The 17,051-nt window shown below is 51.5% G+C and overlaps 1 protein-coding gene across 2 annotated transcripts in view; it reads left to right on the top strand.

The window, feature by feature from the left end:
* Window positions 1-17,051, top strand: part of CUL9 (cullin 9) — a 37,378-nt gene that overhangs the window by 15,557 nt on the left and 4,770 nt on the right. For both annotated transcript variants that reach the window (XM_036317127.1, XM_036317128.1), the window contains exons 17-31: window positions 1,259-1,364; window positions 1,633-1,728; window positions 1,972-2,147; window positions 2,385-2,518; window positions 2,875-3,054; window positions 3,221-3,330; window positions 3,425-3,607; window positions 3,747-3,907; window positions 4,147-4,372; window positions 4,454-4,643; window positions 10,481-10,620; window positions 10,737-10,866; window positions 11,004-11,203; window positions 11,643-11,893; window positions 12,877-13,222. In XM_036317127.1, the coding sequence (XP_036173020.1) occupies window positions 1,259-1,364; window positions 1,633-1,728; window positions 1,972-2,147; window positions 2,385-2,518; window positions 2,875-3,054; window positions 3,221-3,330; window positions 3,425-3,607; window positions 3,747-3,907; window positions 4,147-4,372; window positions 4,454-4,643; window positions 10,481-10,620; window positions 10,737-10,866; window positions 11,004-11,203; window positions 11,643-11,893; window positions 12,877-13,222 (2,629 nt within the window). The remainder of the gene's footprint in view (window positions 1-1,258; window positions 1,365-1,632; window positions 1,729-1,971; window positions 2,148-2,384; window positions 2,519-2,874; window positions 3,055-3,220; window positions 3,331-3,424; window positions 3,608-3,746; window positions 3,908-4,146; window positions 4,373-4,453; window positions 4,644-10,480; window positions 10,621-10,736; window positions 10,867-11,003; window positions 11,204-11,642; window positions 11,894-12,876; window positions 13,223-17,051) is intronic.

Raw genomic sequence — 17,051 nt, 5'->3', positions numbered from 1 at the left:
CCTGTCTGAAATCCCTGAGGGACACGCTCAAGCCCATTCTGTGCAGTGAATAGTAGTCACATAGGTACAGAGACCTCCTCCCCCCTGAGCCTGGTGATGTGCTCCCCAGCAGGTACTGCTGTCACTTCCTGTGCTTGGTGTTGAAGGAGATCAGCAACTCAGCCTCTCTTTCTGTGGGCATTTGTTTAACGTGTCTCTGTGCCAGGCACTGTACCATGGTGTGGAGCTACAAGGACAAGATATGGGACCTGTCATCAGGGCACATGCAGTCTAGTTGGGGGACCAGGTCGACTAAGAGCATAGAGTGAGAACATGGTTGACGAGTGCACTGGGCCCCCAGCCCTGCTGAGGGTCAGAGAAGGCTCCCAGAAGGAGGGGTGGACTGAGCTGAGCTTTGAAGCAGAAAATGGTGAGATAAGCAGAGGGCAGTGGATATTCTAGGCAGAGGGACAGCATGTGAGCAAAATGGGAGTAAGAAATGGTGTATGGGGGGAACTTTAAGTAAATGTATTTGGTTGGAATGAAGGTTATGTGTAGTGAAGCAGCAGGAGATGAAGCCAGAAAAGTAGGCTGAGCCAGATCACAAAGAGTCGTGTGAGCTTTATTCTGCAACGTGGGGGAGCCACTGAAGGGTTTTAAGAAGGGAAGAGACAGAGCTGGGTGTTTAAATTTAGAACACTCACTCTGGCATATGGGAGTTGAAAGGTTTATGCAGTGGTCTAGCTGAAAAGTGATGGCTGTCTTCAGTTAGGCAGAGGGAATGGGAATCGCCAGGAGGTAATGGGCTGGGACATCTTTGGTGGAGCCAAGGGACTGGCGGTGGGCCTGAGGAGGGAAGCAGAAGAGGGAGGGTCACAGTGACAGTGTCCGGTTGTGGCACTGGGGGTGGGGGGTGGGGGTGGCGGCAGTTTTCTTTCCCAGGGGAGAGAAGGTTTCTGAAGACATGGTAGTTCTACTTGGGCCTGTTGACCTTGAGGTGCCTTCCAGTTTGAGGCATGACACGGAAATGCCCGCAGGACACACAGCAGGAAGCTCAGGAGAGGAGTGTAGGGTAGAGATGTGGATTTGGAGTCATTGGGCAATTTTCAGTGGAAAGTATGAGCTTGAAGCCACTTGGGGGAAGATAAAGGCAAAAACAGGGTCTAGGGAGGACTGATGCGTAAGCAGAGGGACAGGAGTCTGACGAGGAAGTGGTGGGTTGAAGTTGTGAGCTAAGCTCAGAGCCCTGATTCTGACCGACCCCTCTCTCCTCTCCCAGGCAGCTGACTCTGCTGGTGGCCAGTGAGGACTCCAGTTACATGCCGGCCAGGGTGGTGGTGTATGGGGGTGACAGCACCAGCTGCATCAGCACTGAGCTCAACATGGTGGGGACCCTCGTGATCCCCCCGCCCCTTACTCCCCACCCTTCTGTTTGTCCCAGGGCCTTACCAGAAGGGCCCACCCCTGGGGAATTCCATATCCCTTCCTCCTCGTGAGCAGTGAGCAGAATTAAGGATGTGGATCCAAGTGGGTCTGTGGGCTCCGTGCAGGAGCAGTGATGGGCACACAACATCACAGACTTGGTTGCTGTCAGCAGTCCTTCCAGCCCCGCCTCGGAGGTGACAGCCCTCCCTCTTCTCCCCTGCCTGCCAGGTGAATGTGGTGCCCTCCGCCAGCCGGGTGGTCCTCCTAGAGAACTTGAACCGCTTCTGGCCCGTCATCCAGATCCGCATAAAGCGCTGCCAGCAGGTAGAGCAGGGGCAGAGGCGGGGGTCTGAGGATCGAGAGGTAGCACGGGGTTTCCATAGTGACTGGGTTACTGCATTTGGGGGCCAGGCTCGGACCAAGGCTCCTCCTCAGTCTGCCTGGGGATGGCCCAGGACCCTGCTGAGTCCCAGAGATGCAGGACTGTCTCCAGGGAACTCAGGGGTGAGGCCAGGCTTTGGTAGTGCTTGGTGACTTAGGTGACAGATAAGTGTGTGCATGTAACAGGGCGGCATCGACACCCGGGTTCGGGGTGTGGAGGTCCTGGGCCCCAAGCCCACTTTCTGGCCACTGTTCCGAGAGCAGCTGTGTCGCCGTACATGTCTCTTCTACACAATCCGGGCGCAAGCCTGGAGCCGGGACATAGCAGAGGACCGCAGGCGCCTCCTCCAGCTCTGTCCCAGGTGGGTGAGGCCGGAGGAGGTGGGTCAGGGAGCAGGACACTGAAGGGGAGATGCTGTGGGGTGTGAAAGGTAAAGCAGTGGCCAGGACACAAGGGAAGTGAATACAGGTGAGAAGTACGTGCCAGGGAAGAGCTGGGGGTGGACTGAGCACGGGGTGATTAGGAGTTGACTGCACTCGAGTGGAGCCACAAGGAAATGTGTGCCTTTAATCCTGGACCACACACTCTTTATCCCCAGACTGAACAAGGTTTTGCGCCATGAACAGAATTTTGCTGATCGCTTCCTCCCTGATGATGAGGCCGCCCGAGCGCTGGGCAAGACCTGCTGGGAGGCCCTGGTCAGCCCCCTGGTGCAGAACATCACCTCCCCCGGTAACCATCCGACCCTGGCCCACTAACCAGCTCCTTGTCACCATTCCCAGGCACCGCCTGGGTTAATGCTCTTGGTTCTCTTGGTTCCTGTCTTTATCCCCGAAGGCCTGTCACCTCAGTGTTCCTTTCCTTCCTCCACAGACTGCTCCCTGAGACTCTGGTATTTGAATCTTCCCTCCACCCCATCCCCAATCTGTTTCCATATCCCCAGACTCCAGCTGAAGCAGACCGTGGTGGGAGGGGGGTCGAGAGCTGTGCTGGCCCCCAAACCTTTCTGTACAATTGCTCCTTCTCCTCCCAGGCTGTCTGTTGCCCCATTTCCCATGGGGACCTGTTCCCGACCCATCTTCTTTTAGACGCGGAAGGTGTGAGCTCCCTGGGATGGCTGCTGGGTCAGTACTTAGAGCAGAGGGAGAGCTCTCGGAACCCCCTGAGTCGAGCAGCATCCTTTGCCTCTCGAGTTCGTCGCCTTTGCCACTTGCTGGTGCATGTGGAGCCTCCTCCGGGGCCTTCTCCTGAGCCATCCACGCAGCCCCGTAAGTCCCCGCCGGGGCGGCCGAGCTGAGAACCTGGCTCCTCCCCTCGCGGGTGTTACTCTTCCTCACCGCTTTGCTGTGGGCATTTCCAGGGGTCAGTACCCAAGACCCCGAGACTCAGCGGAGGCTGAGATGAAACTCCTTCCTTTGCCCGGTGTCTCTACAGCCAGCAGGAACAGTAAGGGTCAGGACCGGAGCCCGGGGCCTTCACCTGTCCTCCCGAGCAGTAGCCTGAGGAGCATGACGCAGTGCTGGCTGAGCGTGGTGCAGGAGCAGGTGGGCAGCAGGAAGCTGAGCTCTGCGGAGGGGGTCTGCGAGGCTGGCCGCACACTGGGACTTCCCTTTTACATTTCTTGCTCTTTCTCCTCAGGTCAGCAGGTTCCTGGCTGCAGCCTGGAGGGCCCCAGACTTCGTGCCTCGTTACTGTGCACTCTATGAGCACTTGCAGAGAGCAGGCTCAGAGCTCTTTGGGCCTCGGGCAGCCTTCACGCTGGCCCTGCACAGTGGCTTCTCAGGCGCCTTGCTGCAGCAGTCCTTCCTCACGGCTACTCACGTGAGTACCATCAGCCTCCCAGTCGGCGGGGCATAAGCTCATGCAAGGCTCACCCCTCTCTGCCCTCTCATCTTCTTTCACTCCCCACTCTCCTCCACTCCCTCTTCCTGGTTCACCAGTGCCCTTTCCATTGCCCCAGATGAGTGAGCAGTTTGCCAGACACATCGACCAGCAGATCCAGGGCTGCCTGGTTGGCAGAACCCCTGGAGCAGACATGCTGGGGCAACTTCAGCGGCACCTGGAGCCCATCGTGGTCCTTTCTGGCCTGGAGCTGGCCACCACTTTTGAGCACTTTTACCAGTGAGTGAAGGTCGACAGAGTAGGGGATGGGAGGCCTAGAGTGTAGAGAGGACAAAGATGGAGTCTTAGAGGGAAGATGAAGGAGGGCAGTGGGGAGAAGAGATTAAGATCCAGAGATGGCCATGACCTTGGTGGGAAGGAGGAGGTGAGGTAGGGCTGTGACCCAGGGTGGCTGCGGCAGAGGGACCTATGTGCCGAGTGCCCACACTGAGGCCGGGCCTGGGCTGTGTGTGCTGCAGGCACTACATGGCGGACCGTCTCCTGAGCCTGGGCTCCAGCTGGCTGGAAGGGGCCGTGCTGGAGCAGATCGGTGCCTGCTTCCCCCACCGCCTCCCCCAGCAGATGCTGCAGAGCCTGGGTGCCTCCGAGCGGCTGCAGCGCCAGTTCCACCTCTTCCAGCTCCAGCGGCTGGACAGGCTGCTCTTGGAGCAGGAGGATGAGGAAGAGCAGGGCCTGGAAGCAGAGGTAAGAGCGAGGGAGGAGAGCGGGAGAACGGGAGAGGAAAGAGGGGAGCCCAAGGGCCCCTGAAACTCTTCTCTCTCTCAGGAGGAAGAGGAAGAAGAGGAGTCCGGGAAAGAAGTCTTTCTCGAGGACCCAGGTCCAGCAGTTTCTATACTGGTCCTGTCACCACGCTGCTGGCCCGTCTCCCCACTCTGCTACCTGTACCACCCCAGAAAGTGCCTTCCCACAGAGTTCTGTGATGCCCTTGACCGCTTCTCCAATTTCTACAGCCAGAGTGAGGAGATGGGACAGGCAATTGGATATTGGGGTGAGGTTTGGGGTGGCAAGAGAGGAAGAGGAGGTGACCTTTGGACAGGAATGCATAGATAGGAAGAAACATTCTCTAGCAGTAGCAGTCTCCTAGGGAAGGGTGAAGAAGCGTGGGTTAGATTTTCATTAATTTCTCATTTCCTTCAACTTTATATGAATTGGTTCTATTTTCCTTTTTCTAACTTCAAGTTGCATGCTAGTCTTTTCAGACTTCTTTTTAAATATAAGTATTTAAGGCTATTAATCGCCCTCTCAATATTACTTTAGCTGCATTCTATAAGATCTATACTTTTTTGTTGTTGTTAATCCTCACCCTGCATATTTTTTCCGTTGATTTTTAGAGAGAGTATAAGAGAAGGGGAAAGAGAGAGAGAGATATCAATGTGAGAGAGACACATCGATTGGTTGCCTCCCACATATGTCCTGACCGGGGCAGGGGACCAAGTCTGCAACCAAGGTATGTCTCTTGACCAGAATCCAACCCTCAACCATTCAGTCAGGGGGCCAGTGCTCTAACCACAGAGCCAAACCAGCTAGGATGGATTTGTTTATTTTATATGAACTATTTTTTATTAAGGTATAATTAGTAGTCAGTAAAGCGCACACATCTTAATTGTGACTTAATGAATTTTGTTTCCATATACATTTCCTTAACCACCCCCAGCTCAAGATGCAGAATACTCCCAGCACCCAGCAAGCTCCCTCCTTCATCTCCTTCATGTCTCCTTTCTAGTCATATCTTCTTCCAAGGGAAACTGTTGTTCTTCCCTTTGTCACCATAGATTTTTGCCTGTATATGAACATCATGTAATTGGAATCAGAGAGTATATATTCTGCTGTATCTAATTTCCTTCTCTCAACTTAATGTCTGTGGGAGTGATCCAGGTTGTCAGTTGTGTCATTACTGTGTTCTTTTGTATTGCTGAGTCATAGTCCATTGTAGGAATATATTTACCCTTTCTGCTGCTGATGGACATTTGGGATGTTGAATCAAGTTTTTATTATGTAATATTTTTATTGTTTAGTTCAGAGAATTTTCTAATTTTTATTCTTTCTTTTTTTTCTTTTTCTTTTTTTAATTTGTTTCTGGCACCCATGACGGGAATGGAACCTGGGACCCTTGAGTCCACAGGCCAACGCTCTATCCACTGAGCCAAACCAGTCAGGGCTATTTTTTCTTTGCCTTAATAGTTTTCTAGAAGTAGATTTTAAAATTTCCAAGCAGATTTTTCTTTGTTTTGTTTGTTTAGTGTTCTTTTTTTTTTTTTGGTGTCCTGGACGATGCTCCAACCAACTGAGCCACCTGGCCGGGGCTGTTTAGTATTCTTTTTGTTTTAGATTCAACCTTCATTCCAGTGTGGCCAAAGGACAAGGTTTCTGTGATACTGAATCTTTGCCATTTATTGAGACTTCCTTTGTGGCCAAGTAGATGGTCAAATTTTGTAAGTTTTCCATCTGTGATTAAGAACAATGTGTGTTTTTCTGTTGCTGGATACAAGATTATACATATTTCACTAAATTGACCTTGTTCGTTGTATTGTTCACACTTTCTATAACCTTATTTTTATCTGCTTGATCTATTACTGAGAGAGGTGTGCTCTGATCTACCATTATGATAGTGAATTTCTAAATTAAGTATGTAAATTTCCCTTTGTATATTTAGACTGTTATTATATACAACTTTAAAATTATTTAACAGTGCTGCTAACAGAACTTTCTGCAAGGATAGAAACGTTCTGCACTGTTCAGTATGATAGACATTTGTGGCTATTGAGTACTTGAAATATGACTAGTTTACTTTAACCAGTTTAAATTTAAGTAGCCACATGTGGCTACTGGCTATCACAATGGGCTATGCAGATACAGAATCTTCATGGTTAATTAGATCTTGTCATTATGGAGTGACCCTCTAGTAAAGCTCTTAAAGTCCATTTTTACCTGGTATTAATAGTATACCAGCTTTCCTTGGTTACTGTCTTTCTAGTACATCTTTTTTTATCCTTCTACTTTTTGTTTGGATGGATAATTCTTTTAGATCATTTTTATTTATTTTTTAAATATATTTTTATTGATGTCAGAGAGAAAGAGGGAGAGATAGCAACATCAATGATGGGAGAAAATCATTGATTGGCTGCTTCCTGCACACCCCATACAGCCCTGAAATTGAAAAGATAAGGACTCTCTTTTTAAAGGCAAGGATACTACATTATCAAACCTTTAGAAATTAACAATTCCTAATATCAAATATACATTTAGTGTTCATGTTTATGTAATTGTCAAAGTGTTTAAAATTGGGTGTTTTTGTTTATTAAGGATCTAAACCAAGCCCACGTATTGAACTTGATTTAGTTCTCCATCAATCTGGGTTCCTGTCTCCCTTTTTTTTCCTACCCCTTTTGCGATTGTTTGTGAGGGAAACTGGGCTGTTTTCCAAGTAGAGTTGTTGACAGGCTGGATTTTGCCGATTGTATCCACGAGGTGTCCTCTAGCATGCCCCTCTGTCTCCTTTATTTCCTGAAAACTGATCATTAGCTGTAGAAGCTCAATCCGCTTTGAGTTGGATTTCTTGGGCAGGAACACTCCATGGGTGGTGTTGCGGCCTTCTCCAGGAGGTGTGTTATTTCTAGCCGTCTTTCTGTGCTGAGGTGGATCAGTGGGTGTCAGTGTTGTTAGTCTGATGTACACATTGCATATGGTTCCCATCAGCTTTCCACTAGACAGTCATTCGTTACCATTGCGTAGGTTGACCATCTCACTGGGGGTTACGGACTGGTGACATTCTAGTTCTATCATTCCTTCCTTGTGTATTTGCTGGAATGTTTTCTCTATACAGAGAAACTTTTCTCATCAGCGTTGTAGTTACCTTCAAGTACCATTGATACAGGAGAGGCTTGACTCTCTCCTTCTCCCCTTTATTTTGAACCAGTTTTCAAAATAATGTGTTGGTTCTCTGGCATCCTCTAAAGATGCCCAATGAAGTCTCCTAAAAAAACAACAAAAAACAACCATCATTGTGAATTAATGGATTTAAAAAAATTTCATGTGTTTCAATCCATTGCGGGTGTCATTCTTTTTTTTTTTTTAATTAAATCTTTATTGTTCAGATTATTACAGTTGTTCCTCTTTTGTCCCCCCATAGCTCCCCTCCACCCGGTCCCCCCCCCCCCCCCACTGTCCTCATCCATAGGTGCGTGATTTTTGTCCACTCTCTTCCCGCATCCCCCACACCCCTTACCCCCCCAAGAATAGTCTACTCCCTTTCTATGCCCCTGATTCTATTATAATCACCAGTTCATTCTGTTCATCAGATTATTTATTCACTTGATTTTTAGATTCACTTGTTGATACATGTGTATTTGTTGTTCATAATTTGTATCTTTACCTTTTTCTTCTTCTTCCCCTTCTTAAAGGATACCTTTCAGCATTTCATATAATACTGGTTTGGTGGTGATGAACTCCTTTAGCTTTTCCTTATCTGTGAAGCTCTTTATCTGACCTTCAATTCTGAATGATAGCTTTGCTGGGTAAAGTAATCTTGGTTGTAGGTTCTTGCTGTTCATCACTTTGAATATTTCTTGCCACTCCCTTCTGGCCTGCAAAGTTTCTGTTGAGAAATCAGCTGACAATCGTTTGGGTACTCCCTTGTAGGTAACTGATTGTTTTTCTCTTGCTGCTTTTAAGATTCTCTCTTTGTCTTTTGTTCTTGGCATTTTAATTATGATGTGTCTTGGTGTGGTCCTCTTTGGATTCCTTTTGTTTGGGGTTCTCTGTGCTTCCTGGACTTGTAAGTCTATTTCTTTCACCGGGTAGGGGAAGTTTTCTGTCATTATTTCTTCAAATAGGTTTTCAATGTCTTGCTCTCTCTCTTCTTCTGGCACCCCTATAATTCTGATGTTGGTATGCTTGAAGCTGTCCCAGAGGCTCCTTACACTATCTTTGTATTTTTGGATTCTTTTTTCATTTTGCTTTTCCAGTTGGGTGTTTTTTGCTTCTTTGTATTTCAAATCTTTGACTTGATTCTTGCGATCCTCTGGTCTGCTGTTGGAACTTTGCATAATATCCTTTATTTCAGTCAGTGTATGCTTAATTTCTAGTTGGTCCTTTTTCATAACCTCGAGGGTCTCACTAGATTTCTTGAGGGTCTCACTACATTTATTGGTGGTCTCACCAGTCTTTTTGAGGGCCTTACTAAATTTATCGACGGTTTCTAGAAAGTTCTTGAAAAACCTTATAAGTGTGGTTTTGAACTCTATATCCAGTCGTTTGCTTTCCTCCATTTCTGTCATTTGTGACCTGTTTCTTTGTCTCCGCATTTTTTATGCTTCCCTGTGTTGATAGAGTGGCTTTGTGTGCTAGGTGTCCTATAGGGCCAGTGGCTCAGCCTCCCCAATTACCTGAGGTGGACACTCTTGGTGCACCCCTTTGTGGCCTTTGTGCACAGTCTTGTAGTTAAGCCTTGATTGTTGTAGGTATCACTGGGAGGAATTGACCTCCAGGCCAATTGGCTGTGAGAGTCAGCTGTGTCTACTGTGGGAGAACTTCTGTGCTGGAGACACCCTTATGGGGCAAGACTTGCTTCAGTGGGGCTTTGGTGCTCACTGAGTCTGCCCCTGAGTGTGTCCCTTATGGATCTGAGGAGTTGTAATTGGATGGTCCCACTCTGACCACTGGGTACACTGGCTTTTGGATCTAAGGAGGTGCTAATTTAGCCTCTGCCTGAGGCTACCCAGCAGGAGCCCAGCTGTGAAGCAGTGTAAGCCGCTGTGGGGCCTTGGGCCTTCTCTTGGAAGTTCTGGGTCTGTCTGGCCCAGCTTCAGTTTGTTAGGTAAATTTCAGATTGCAAAGGGCCAGGGCATTCATATGCAAAAGCCTCTGCTCGCAGCCTGGGTGGGGTGGGGTCTCAGGGGATCAACAGGGCGGAGCAAGCAGCTGTGGCTGATCCTCAGCCCTGCCCTAAGGGGCCGCATGTAATCACTGCAGTAATCACTGCAAGCACCTCTGAGAGAAAGCCGCCCTCGAGTTCCGAGTTCTGCCTGCTGCCACACAGTCCAGTTTCTCCCTGTATGAGTCCTGGGTCCCCAGAGACTTCCCGGAACTGGAATTCAGAGCAGTCGGGAGCTTGTGATTCCCTCCCGATTCAAAAAGACAGCCGCGTCCTCAGTTGCCAGCCCTTGCCACGTCCGCTTCCGTACCTCTGCACCTCCTCTGAGTCTCAGTGTGCTTTTCTCTTTCCTCCTAGTTGTAGAATTTCCACTCAGCCAGCCTTCCTGTGGTTCTGGATGATGTCCGTTTTGTCTTTTAGTTGTATTTTTGAATTTGTTGGAGGCAGCAATTTCCAGTGTTTACCTATGCCGCCATCTTGGTTTCAGGTGTTGTTCTTTTGTTGTCCAAACTGTCCCATCGTAGCCAGAGTGACCTCTCAGGTGGCTCTGTTTGAAACTCGCTGCCTTTGACAGCGTCCTTGCTCTCCAGTCTGAGCGCACTTGCCAGGCTCACCTTGCCCGAGCTGGACACAGGGCAAGGAAGAGACCCAGCCTAGAGGACCTGTCTGCTCCTTAAGGGCAAAGCCCAGGTCTCCGGTGTTTCTTCCATGGAGCCTGTCTCGTGCAGGGTGGGGCACAGGGGGGGGGTGGTGCTCCCAGATGCCTCTGACTTGCCAGGGAGGCTGCGCTCCGGAGGCTGTAATGCTGGGGTCTGAGAGATTAGCAGGAGCAAACCTAACTCATAGTGACCCTCGCCTCAGCGCCTGACCCCCTTTTCCCTTGTTCTGTGTCTCCACCCTTCTCCTCGACATGCTCCCAGGTCAGAACCATCCAGTCCGAGGACCACATCGGCGGCTGCAGTGGACATGGCTGGGCCGGGCTGAGCTGCAGTTTGGGGACCAGACCCTGCATGTGTCCACTGTGCAGATGTGGCTGCTGTTGAATTTCAACCAGACAGAGGTGCCTCAGCTCCTCAGCCTCTCTGTCTTCTTTCCCCCTTGTCTGCCACTGTCCTAAACTCTGCTCCTCCTCCCATCCTTTCTCCCACTTCTGACTGTCCCTGTTTCTCCTCGCAGGAGGTGTCCGTAGAAACCTTGCTGAAGAATTCTGACCTCACCCCACAGCTGCTGCTCCAGGCACTCCTGCCTCTCACCTCTGAGAATGGCCCTTTGACCCTGCACGAGGGTCAGGACTTTCCACATGGGGGTAGGTCAGTGGGGCTGGCCTGAGACTCTGCTCATAGGGTGTGGGGCCCCCAGGGCGGGGTAGTGTGGTAGGGAATGAGAACGGGTCCCCTTTCTGCCCCTCCCCCTCCTCGGGCACTAACTGGCAGTGAGTTCCAGGTGTGCTGCGAGTCCGTGAGCCTGCGCTCCGGCCCTGTGGGGAGGCCCTGTGGCTGATACCTCCCCAGAAGTACCTGGATGTAAAGAAGGATGAGGGTCGAACCCTGGAACAGAAGAGGAACCTCTTGAGATGTCTTCTTGTCCGTATCCTCAAAGCCCACAGGGAGGAGGGCCTCCACATTGATCACCTGGTTTGTCTGGTAGGCAGAGAGGGGACCCTGAAGCTAGGGGAGGGGGGAGGAAGCTGTGCTTGGGGTTGGAGGTTAGAGCCAGAGGTCACCACAAGGCAGGGTAAACTGTCAGTGTGAGCCCTCCCAGGGTGACATTTCTGTCTGGGTTTTCTATCCCTGACGGGGCCGGTAGACTGAAAGTAGAGACAGGACATGAGTGTTTACCCTGTGCCAGGTCCTAACTCTAAGAGTTTGCATTATTAAGTCATTGAATCCACACCACTCTGTGAGCTAGGCAGTATTATTATTACTGTCGTCCTTTTCGTTCGACAGGTAAGAAAAATGAGGCATGAGAGAGTTAGTAACTTATCCGTTGTCACACAGATAGTAAGTGGAACAGCTGGGCATCGAGCCTAGACAGGCTGCTCCTCTAGGTAACATGGCCTGCCTGTTTCCTCCTCCCATCCAGGTGCTGGAGGCCTGGCAGAAGGGCCCGAACCCTCCCGGGAGCCTGGGCCGCACTGTTGCCGGGGGCGTGGCCTGTACCAGCACAGATGTCTTCTCTGGCATCCTGCACCTCCTGGGCCAGGGCTATGTGAAACAGCGTGATGACTGGCCCCAGATGCTGATGTACGCCAGCCCAGAGCCCACGGGGCCCTGCCGGGGCCAGGCCGAGATCCCCTTCTGTGGCAGCCAGACCACCGAGGCCTCCAAGCCCAGGTGGGAGCCTCCAGCCTCCCCCAGCCCCCGCCTCCCCCAGCCCCCGCCCCCTGCAGGGGCTGCAAGCAGTAGAGATGGGCTCCCCATGATAGATGGCACCTCAGTAACTTGGGAGGGGCCAGGCTCCCTGGTGGAAACACATGTCATTTCTTTGTCCAACCCCTTTTCCCTCTCCCTGCATTTTCCCCCATTCGATCATCCTCATTTCTCCTCCCGGTGCCTTCACCCCTTCTTTTCCTTTCTAATCTGTCCCCCTCCTCCTAGAGTCAGCCCTTAGCAAGGGGCCCACCCATGTGAGCTCCTTTATGTATGTCTCATCTAAGCAAAGATGAAATATGCAATTTGTATTGAGTGCTATGTACTCTGCTCAGTGAAATACACAAACTACAACGGGAAGCCTGTTCTGGAGGCTTCCGTAGCTGCCATAGCTGTCCCTGAAGTGGCTAAAACTTCTGCATCGGATCCAATTCACCAGAAGTTGTTAGGGCACCTCTTCCATGCCTGTTGTTTGCACTGGGTATAGAGTGAGTTCTCGAGACTAGAATATTTCTCCACCTTTCACATGCGCGTACATCACCTGGGAGCTTGTTAAAATGCAGATCCTGCTTCGGTAGAGCTGCCTCTGGTACCTGTGCTGCTGGTCCACAGACCACACTCTTTCTCACAGACATGCTGGCAGCATTTGGGTGGGACCTCCAGTGGGACTGTCCCATCTACTGTAGGTCAGTTAGCATCCTGACCCCCACCCACTCGATGCCTGTGGTGCCCGCAGTCACTTTGACATCCAGCCCAACCCCCACACCTACAAATGCTTCTGTGGAGGAGCCTGCTGTGACACTTGGTTTGGGGGTTATTCTCTGGCTGGTTAAGCAAGTGTGACAGGGGTGTGCAAGCAGGGAGCTGGGGGACAAGGTGGGGTTCAGTTAGTAGCTTGTATAAGCAGGACCGGGAGACTGACCACTGACTCTTCTCTGCCCCACAAGCCCAGAAGCTGTGGCCGCCCTGGCATCCCTTCAGCTGCCTGCAGGCCGCACCATGAGCCCCCAGGAGGTGGAAGGGTTGATGGAGCAGACGGTGCGGCAGGTGCAGGAGACACTGAACCTGGAGCCAGATGTAGCTCAGCATCTTTTGGCTCATGCCCACTGGAGTGCCGAACAGCTGCTGCAGAGCTACAGTGATAACCCCCAGCCACTGCTGCTGGCAGCTGGGCTGCGGGTGCCCCAGCCCCAGGCTGCCCCTACACGCCCCGATCACTGCCCTGTCTGTGTCAGCCCCCTGGAGCCGGATGACGACTTGCCCTCTCTCTGCTGCAGGCACTACTGCTGCAAGGTGAGGCCCCAGCTCTCTCCTGCCCCTGGCTTTCTACTCAAATGCGGTTCCTTGGCAACTACTGGTTCTAGCCCTAGCGCCACCATTGCCTACCCCAGGAATGTGGGACAGGTCTCTTAGTCCCTCTTACACTAGTTTTGTTAGGATCCAGCGGTATTGGTATGCATCAGTGGTTCTCAAACTGGCTGCGTATTACAATCTCTGGGAGCTTTTTTTTTAATCCTCACCCAAGGATATTTTCCATTGATTCTTAGTGTGGAAGAGGGAGGGAAAGACAGACAGAAACATCGATGTGAGAAACACTGATCGGTTGCCTCCTGCACGCACCCTGACTAGGGCCCAGGGCCCAGGCAGGAGGAGCTTGCAACCGAGGCACGTGCCCTTGACTGGAGTCGAACCCGGGACCCTTCGGTCCACTCTACCCACACTCTACCCACTGAGCCAAACCAGCTAGGGCAATCACGAGCTTTTAAAGATCCTAATGCTCATGCTATATACCAGGCCAAGTAAATCAGAATTTCTGCAGGTGAAACCCCAGCATATGGAGTGTTAAAACCTCAGGTGATTCCAGTATCAGTCAAGTTTGAGGACTAGACACAGACACACACACATATACGTCTTACACACATCTTAACACACACACACATCTCACACACATCTTACACACACACGTCTCACACACATCTTAACACACACATACGTCTCACACACACACACGTCTCACACACACATCTTAACACACACACACATCTTAACACACACATACGTCTCACACACATCTTAACACACACATACGTCTCACACACACACGTCTCACACACACATCTTAACACACACATACGTCTCACACACACATCTTAACACACACATACGTCTTGCACACATCACACACACATCTCACACACAGTGTACCTTAAGGCACTTTGTAAATGAGGTGTTATTAAATTGGTGATGATAATAGTTTATGGTTTCCTTTCCACCATTCAAGTCTTTATCTTGGAACATCTTCACTTCTTTTATATGGGTGGGCAAAAGTAGGTCTGTAGCTGTTCATATGGAAAGTAATGCCTAATTAATAAATAATGATACAGGAATAAACTGTTTCGTGTACTCACACCTACAAACCTGCTTTTGCTCCACTCTGGTACATGCTCTTATTTAATATGGAAATAAAAAGTATTATAAACCAGGACATAGCACAAAAGAATGGGAAGGCAGGGTTTGCTGCTGTAAAGCTGACGCAGACAAGGCCGTAGGTGGGGGCGCGAGTACGGAGTCTTTGGAGGCAGGGAACCGAGTGCTGAGGGTCCGATGTTCCCTCCCTCACAGGCGTCAGCTTAGCAGGATGGGCACCGTTGCTGCCATGAGTGGTCGCGCCTCTCCCAGCAGCGTCCCGGGTGTGCGGTCTGGGACAGGTGCATTGCACGCTTGTGCCTTTTCGCCTTCCCTTTTGCTCGGTTTCCAGGTCCTCTCCTCACAGGTGCCTGTGCTCGCTTCTCTCTAGGTCCTTACTGACTTCCTTGACCGTCCATTTTTTCCTTCAACTAATACTTGTCCTGGTTTTACTGCGTGCACAGCACGGGGTGCTGAATGAGGGGGTGGGACAATCCAAGCAAGAAGTAACTAGAGGCTGGAAACAGCAGCTAATAGTTGCGGGGACTCGCTCTGGGCCACTGTGCTGCCTCACACGCATTCTTTGCTTGGTTCCGTCCTAGTTCTCTGCGAGGCAGGGACTTGCCATCGCATTTGGCAGACTGCAAAGGGAGGCACTGGGTGGAGAAGGGACCTGCCCAGGGCCGGATTGGGTTTGGGCAGTCTCGTCCGGGGCCCACACTCTGAGGATAAGTGCAGGGAAGAGACTGCAGTGGGTCATGTTGTTGGAAGTGACTGGGGTTAGGAGTGGGCTGGGGGCCTCGTAAGGGACTTCAGACTGGGGAGGTTGGGGAAGGCCCGTCTGAGGAGGAGATCTGGGGGGAAGAGTGGTGGACGGAGAGAAGAGCCAGTGAGCGTGCGCTGAAGTGGTGGGGCAGCAGGGGGGTGGCGGGGAGAGGAGGCTTGGCAGGTGCAGGGGCCAGTTGGGGGGGGTTGGCACACAGTGGGCTTTGCTCCAGGGGAAGCCATGGTGGCTGTAAGCAGGGGAGTGAAAGGGTCACTTTGTGTGGAGAAAAGCTGGGACAGGACAGGAGAGGAAGCAGGGACACCCCTTCGGAGACTGGTCCACACAGGCCAGAGAAGGTGGTCGTGCGGCCGAGGGACGGGGGAAGAGCGGAGTGGGTGGGCGGGGCTGCATTGGGAGGTAGAGCAGGTGGGGCTTGGGGAGTGGATTCGGGGGCTTGGGACAAGGGAATGGAGAGTGATTCCTGGGGGGTGGATGGGATGTGTCATCTTTTACTGGCTTGGGGGAAATGTTGGGCCTGGGAACAGATTTTGAGGGGAAATGCAGTCTTTTGTGTCCATGAAGTTGGAGCTGCTTGTCGGGACCTGTGTGTGACTGGCAGGTGGACGGTGGGTTTTCAAATTCAGAATTCAGTAGAGAGGCCTGGCTGATATCACCCAGGGAGAGAGAAACAGGCCCAGGACATTGAACTTGGGGCACCCCCACCCTATAGCGATGTGGAGACAGGGAGCCTAAAAACACCACTGAGGAAAACAGGCTGATAGACAAGGCCCAGCAGAGGAGGAGCCTGTGACTAAGTCCCGGCCAAATGGCACAAATGAAAGGCAGGACTCAGGGTGGGGAGTCCCGGGGCCTGGAGCAGTTGGAGGTGGCTTCCCCGGATGCGTCTTGAGTGGCAGGTGGGATTGTCAGAGGGCCTGAGACCCAATACCAGTTGGGCTGGGCAGTGGAAACAGCATGAGCCAAGAGCAAGCCCAGAGCTGAGGGGGTACCTAAGGGTGAGTGGTCAGCCAAGCTGTCCTCTGTGGCGTTGAGGGGTCCTGCCGCCTCCATGTGCCTGTAAGTAGCTGTCTGAATTTGGAGAAATGTCCTGTTTTATCTTGGAAATACGGGAAGTTTGCATTCAACTTCTCAATTTATCTGGGTTTCTTTCACTATATGAAAAGGGGTTTGTCCTGGTTGGTGTATCTCAGTGGTTAGAGCATTGGCCCATGCACCGATGGGTCTCGGGTTCGATTTCCAGGCAAGGGCATGTGGCTGGGTTGCAGGTTCAATCCCTGGGCCTGGTCAGGGCATGTGTAGGAGGCAACCAATCGATGTGTCGGTCTCACACTGATGTTTCTCTCTCCCTTCCACTCTCTAAAAATCCATAAAAATATATCCTTGTTTTGTTTAGTAAAAGTCCAGGCCAGTGCTTCCCATCTGTCCTGGAGCTTTGCTACCATAGATACATGTCCTCTCCTGGGGTCAAGTGCGTCGTTTGGAAAGCTCCGCTGTCCGCAGTGTGAGGGAAGGGCTCTTACGGAGTGTTCCGGGAGGCTCGGGTGCCGGTCACGCATAACCCAAGTGGGTTTGATGGGGAGAGACAGGGTGGAAGGTTTTGGGATCAGCTCCGGCAGCAGTTCAGGAGTCGATGGTGGCCTGGTTTAGGGTGAGGCAGTGACATGGGCGCAAGACAAGGGTTCAGGAGATTGAAGGTTCTGACCCTGGAACTGGAGGGGAGCGGGGGGCCGTTTCTCAGGACTTGGGAGCTGCAGTGGGCAAGTCTATTTTGTGGAGAAGAGGCCGAGTCCGGGGGGACAGAGCCTCCAGAGAGGCATTGAGGTGAGCAGTGGGGCCAGGGGGAGAGGCCGCCCGGCGGGGAAGGGGACCCACCTCCCGGCCTTCTTCCTCTCTGACCTTGCTCTCACCAATTCTTTCTTGGAACTTGAA

This window comes from Myotis myotis, unplaced genomic scaffold (genome assembly GCF_014108235.1).
Source record: "Myotis myotis isolate mMyoMyo1 unplaced genomic scaffold, mMyoMyo1.p scaffold_m19_p_7, whole genome shotgun sequence".
NCBI classification, from domain to species: Eukaryota; Metazoa; Chordata; class Mammalia; order Chiroptera; family Vespertilionidae; genus Myotis; species Myotis myotis.
Note: the sequence above shows the minus strand (reverse complement) of the source record. Positions and strands in the feature narration are given on the sequence as shown.